The sequence below is a fragment of the Squalius cephalus genome (assembly GCF_949319135.1).
Source record: "Squalius cephalus genome assembly, chromosome: 8".
NCBI classification, from domain to species: domain Eukaryota; kingdom Metazoa; phylum Chordata; class Actinopteri; order Cypriniformes; family Leuciscidae; genus Squalius; species Squalius cephalus.
The window spans coordinates 8,777,465-8,783,464 of NC_137129.1; the positions used below are offsets into that span (position 1 = coordinate 8,777,465).

The 6,000-nt window shown below is 41.0% G+C and overlaps 1 protein-coding gene across 4 annotated transcripts in view; it reads left to right on the forward strand.

Moving 5' to 3' along the window:
• Nucleotides 1–6,000, forward strand: part of col8a2 (collagen, type VIII, alpha 2) — a 107,589-nt gene extending 101,589 nt beyond the window's left edge. For 2 of the 4 annotated variants that reach the window (XM_079877814.1, XM_079877816.1), the window contains one exon: nucleotides 1,952–5,994. In XM_079877814.1, coding sequence (XP_079733940.1) covers nucleotides 1,952–3,864 — 1,913 coding nt within the window. In that variant the 3' untranslated portion in view covers nucleotides 3,865–5,994. Of the gene's footprint in view, nucleotides 1–1,951 lie in introns of all 4 variants that reach the window. The other 2 variants (XM_079877817.1, XM_079877815.1) reach the window with 1 other exon arrangement.

The window sequence follows — 6,000 nt, forward strand, 5'->3', positions numbered from 1 at the left end:
AGAATAGTTTGGATTTACATGGGGTTGTGTAAATTATGACAGATTTTTTAGCTTTGGGTGAACTATCCCTTTGAGGTCAATTGGAATAGTTCTGGACTCACCTATCTGATTTACATGGTCAATTGTCATACTCTTAAAATGCTGGGTTGTTTTAACCTAATTTGGGTCAAATATGGACAAACCAAAACGTTGGGTTAAAAATGTAATTACAAATTTTAACCCAATTGCTGGGTTTGTCCATATTTGACCCAAAGTTGGGTTGAAACAACCTAGCAGTTTTTAGAGGCATAGGCAGACTGGTATCTCTCAGACAAAAAAAAAAAAACTAATACACACTAAAGTGCTATAAATAGTGTAACTTGAATGCTAAATTATCAAAATCAGTGAACTAAATGTGATTATAGATATAGACAGTGTTGTCTGTGTACATTTCTCTGCTGATTGTTATTGAGGTCTTGGCATGTGTGTGGTATACTGATAAAGATTGCTTGTGATTTGGAATGATTGATTCTCTTAGCATATGGTAACTCTTTTAATTTGTTTAAAAAGTAATTTTTTTGCATCTGTGTATGTGTGTATTTGACTTATGCAGTGCAAGTTACAGTTTTTTTTTAATAGTTTTTCTTTAAAAAGTACCAAAATGTAGCATGGTATTTGGACATGTATCATGGTAACCGTAATACAGTTTTATTCAATTACTTCAATGCTTTTGCATTGCATCAAGGAACATGTAATGAAAACTGCCATTAATGTACTTAATGTTTGGAGAATTTAAACTAACTAAAGTGATGTGTATTGGAGACCTTCATGATTAAAGGACTCAAGAAACCTCTAAAGAAAAGCTGTGTGCTCACTGCCATCTAGTGGACAATGGAAGACATGCACTTATGCTCTGAAAGGTTTTTTGAAAGAACGAGTTTGTTTGAGAAGTGCTTGTCATATTACATAGTGCTTATTCTGTTGAAACCTAATGCAATTTTCATAAAAAAAATAAAAAATAAACATTCTAAATAAAACATGCTCTGGGTGTATAGATAACTAATAGGAAATAAAAAGGGTGTAATTGTGAAACAGAGTTAGAGGGGGACCTACGTAAATGTAGTAAGTGAATATAATTTACATAGCAAACAAAATAATGTATATTTATGTAAAATGTAGTGTAAAGATCTAAATCATTCCTCCTAACCTAGGCCTATGCTATAAATTATTGTACCACTTGAGGGCGCTTCATAATTAGAATACACCTTTCTATTAGTCTTACAGATGAGGATGTAAACAAAAAAATATTTACAGGGAAGTGGATCCATCTCTCTCTCTCTCTCGCTCTCTCTCTCTCTCTCTCTCTCTCTCTCTCTCTCTCTCTCTCTCTCTCTCTGTCTCTCTCTCTCTCTCTCTCCCCCTCTCTCTCTCTCTCTCAGAATTGAGTCACTTTGACCTTTGAATATGTCAGGAGTCAGGACACTGTAAGATCAGTGAAATTGACAATTTTACAGGCTTAATTTAACGTACTGTTAAGTGTGAACTCATTTTTCAAAACATTTGTTGAGAACTGAAGGGAATGTAACTTTACTCTGTTTTCCTGACTTACATAGTTGGCAAGAATCGTCACTGCAGATCCCTTGCTGAAATTCCAGTGAGGTCAAATGCTGTTGAGAAGTTTGTCCTTGTCCTTTGTTTATGTTTTGTCCGTAAACACATTCATTTTTCCTGTAGGCCTTCATTGCATACCTGCGTAGCTGCCATTTAGAGGACACTTGAGCGTGATGTGGAGTAAAACACAATGCATATTTGTAGTCCTACTAGTGCTTTAGGGTTCCCTCCAAACAATAATTTATGTGATGGTTAAGAGTCATTAACAATTAATTCTCACGTTGACAAACTCTTTTTCTAGGATCGTAGGTATGAAGTTTAATCATGGTCCCTATTTTTTGTTTTCTTCTTTTTATTGCAGAGTTTCCACCCATGTTGGACGTAAAAGGAGAACCAGGTCCTCAAGGGAAACCAGGACCAAGGGGACAACCTGGGCCTCCTGGATTACCAGGGAAACCAGGTTTAGGAAAACCAGGTCTCAATGGTCAGACAGGTCCTCAAGGGCCTCCAGGATTCCCTGGGATTGGAAAACCAGGGCTACCAGGTTTACCAGGAAAACTAGGACCTAAAGGACTTCCAGGACTCAATGGTGAGGTTGGGCCTCGTGGAGAGCCAGGTTCACGGGGACTTCCAGGTCAGCCAGGACCACCTGGGCCAGCAGGTCTGTCGTTGAATGGTAAACCAGGTTTACCTGGGACTAGAGGCCTACCAGGGTCAAGAGGTGAGATGGGGCCTAAAGGTGGACGTGGTATTCCTGGTGAACAAGGACTTAAAGGGGAAAATGGCAATGGAAAGCCAGGTCCAATAGGTCCCAGGGGACCCAGTGGCCTTCAAGGACCTCCAGGAGCTCCAGGTGTCGCTGGGTTTGGTAAACCAGGGATTGATGGACTGCCCGGGCCTGTGGGGCCAAAAGGAGATAAAGGAGCTACAGGAGAACATGGTGTCCCAGGGGAAGCTGGTCCCACTGGGTTACAAGGGCAGCCGGGGGCACCTGGTTTAGGAAAACCTGGAATTGATGGTGTTCCAGGTATTCCAGGCTCGATGGGCCCAAAAGGTGAAGCTGGCCCCAGAGGAACTCCTGGCTTTCCTGGACCCCCTGGCTATGGTAAACCAGGGCTTTTAGGACAAAAAGGAGACAGAGGGCCTGCTGGATTACAAGGAGCTCCTGGTGACAAAGGAGAACCTGGGATGGAAGGTCTTCCAGGAGATATAGGGCAAACTGGACAGCCAGGCCTTCCAGGTCCACAAGGTCCTTTGGGTCTTCCAGGGAAACATGGGATGCCTGGTATAAAGGGAGATAATGGCCCACAAGGACCTCCAGGCTTGCCAGGGCTTAGAGGCGATCAGGGTCCCAGTGGGCTCGCAGGAAAGCCTGGCTTCCCAGGGGATAAGGGCCCTCCTGGTCTCAATGGGGCCACAGGCAAACCTGGACCTAAAGGTGAACCGGGTCACATCGGTCTGCCAGGTAATCCTGGTTTGATTGGGGGACCAGGTCCAAAAGGTGAGAATGGGTTTCCAGGCCCCCCTGGGCAACGTGGCAATTCAGGGATTCCTGGACTCCCGGGCCCCACTGGTCATATGGGACCTCAGGGTGTTCCAGGGTTGAAAGGCGAACAAGGTCCACCAGGGCCCCAAGGAATTGGAAAACCTGGAGACAAGGGGATGTCTGGTCCACAGGGACCTCCAGGAAAACCTGGCTCCCCTGGACTTACCGGTATGCAGGGCCCTCCGGGTCCACCTGGACCTCCTGGCCCCCCCAGCCCCCCTAACGGTGATTTAAATCAGTTAGCAGTTCAAGGGCCAACTATTTTAGGAGAATCAATTTCAAAACCAAATGGTGAGAAGCAGCATTATGGTAAGGCCGAGCTCTCTGCCTCCGTGGCTCCTGCTTTTACCGCCATTTTGACAACACCATTTCCACCATCTGGAATGCCAATCAAATTCGACAGAACTCTGTACAATGGGCAAAACGCTTACAACCCCGCCACAGGCATCTTCACAAGCCCACTGCCTGGAGTCTACTATTTTGCTTATCATGTACATGTAAAGGGAACCAGCCTGTGGGTGGCACTGTATAAAAACAGTGTGCCAGCTACATACACCTATGATGAATACAAAAAGGGCTATATGGACCAGGCTTCAGGTAGTGCGGTACTGGAGCTGAAGGAGAATGACCAGGTTTGGGTGCAAATGCCCTCTGACCAAGCAAACGGGCTCTACTCCACTGAGTACATCCATTCGTCCTTCTCAGGGTTCCTCCTGTGCCCCACATAACGGTCCGTCTCAGCGGAGAATTGCTTGCTCGAGTGCCCTGCAGCAACATCTGTAATAACAGCAACTAGATGACAAGAAAGACTTACTGAACGACGGAAAGGCTGAGTTTCGAAGCAGAGGAAGGAGAATTCATGCTGTCTCTGTTTTAACCCTCTCTTTCAAATGTCTGATTTGATCATTGTTTTACTTTTAAGTGTTGTTATTTCCTGCCTATATGATAATTTTATTATAACTGTTATGCTATTTTTGTCGATGTTGATATAATGGTGTTATTTTATTGATGTTGTCGTAGTTGTTGTTGTGTATCGCAATCAGACTATTAACTACTTTGCAATGTGTAGGTAACCATTTAAAGACTTACCCGTGTGACTGCACACATTGCCAAATGTTCTGACTCCCATTGATCTCCATCACATTGACTCTGGGGTTGTATGTTCCCCTGGTTGCAGTCAAATTCACCTATATCTTTTCCTTAATATAACACAGGCTACTTGATTCATGCCACATTGCAGATTTTAGAATGCAGACATTCTATTCAACATTGTTATTGTATTTGTATGTTTAAATACATTCGTAATTTAAAGAATAATCCTCAGTTCCATATTGTTTTTTTTTTTTCTTTTTCTTTTAAATGCCAGACAGGTAATTATCTATCTGCGTTAGTCATTAGGTATATATGTTTTGTTTGATTTACTGTTAAAGCAAAAATGATGTGCTAATCTGTCTGTTTCTGCGACAACTACGTTGTGTTTGAGAGTCTTTGAGAAGAAAATTACTTGATTTACTGAGTTCATTGCTCAAAACATGCCAAGTTTGAATTAGTAGCGATCATGAAGGCCTCGACTGTATGACAGTGCCTGCATTACAAGGAAACAAAGCAAAAACAAATGGAATTTCTGTGACACTAATTTCATACTTTAAAAATCACGACACGTCAAAGCTAATACATAATGTATAGCTTCTCATCAAAATCTTAGGATAGCCTACATTGGTGAGTAAGGGACTACTAATAGATTGAGAGTATGAAAATATAATTCTGCCTTTTTTTGTTGTTGTAATAAATCAATTCTCCACCACAAATCCAAACTACTGCGTTGTGTACTCTAAAAGTTTTACATTCTATGACTCTTTTTCTCATTGCTGCTTTTACAATGACACATTTGACTGATTGTTTTGTATCACATTCATTTTCCCATTGGACTGATTGACTTGTAATGTCACAGACGTGACTGACTCCAACACGAGTCGATGCATGTCCTAAGATGATACATTTATGAAGTTACATGATTTGGATACATCACACTATGATAGCACTGCTCCTGTGGTGTTTCTGAAAGGTTACAAACAAAGAAATTGTTTCTTGTACATTTACTGAAGTGACTGAAAAAGAAAGAAATTCTCTTGCTTCTGTTTGTTTGACCAATATGTAGGATGATGAAACCTGAAACAGACTAAAGGAGTGTCAGTACTTAAACACACTCACTCACTGAACTTGTCCTTTCCGTACACGGTTACATGACATTTGTTTCTTCAAATGGAAATTATTCACTTTTTGGCACCAGATCTTTCCTATTTCAGCATGTATTTGATGACCTTTTTATTGTACAGTATATTTACACTGTGACCATTATTTTCTATGATGAGTGTATATTGTTTGTGTGCAATGGATTGAAGATTTAAAACATTTGTTGTGCTGCAATATCTCAAATCTGCTTAGACTATGTGTCTTACTTTTGTCGTTCAAAGCAAACTAGGAAAAAAAGCCTTGATTCTGTTCCACGGGATATTTGTTCATTGTCAATCAAATTAAAAGAAACAACCAATCCCATTTGCACATGAACTTAATGAAGGCATATTTATACATTTGTGATAGATGTCCAAGCACCGAAACCGTGAACGTACAAATAACCTTATATTGAACAGCATCGAGGAGTTTGTAATACACACTACCATTGTTTTTCCTTCTTTTATAATGTATCTATCAATCTATAAGAATTTTTGTCTTATTGCATTCACGTTATGCAATCCATTTTGGGTATTAAATGCACTCTTTGATTGAACATATTTTGTCAGCTCGTACAAAATCTACAAGTACTTGACAGTACAGATGCAACATCAATAAAGACTTTCTTGATC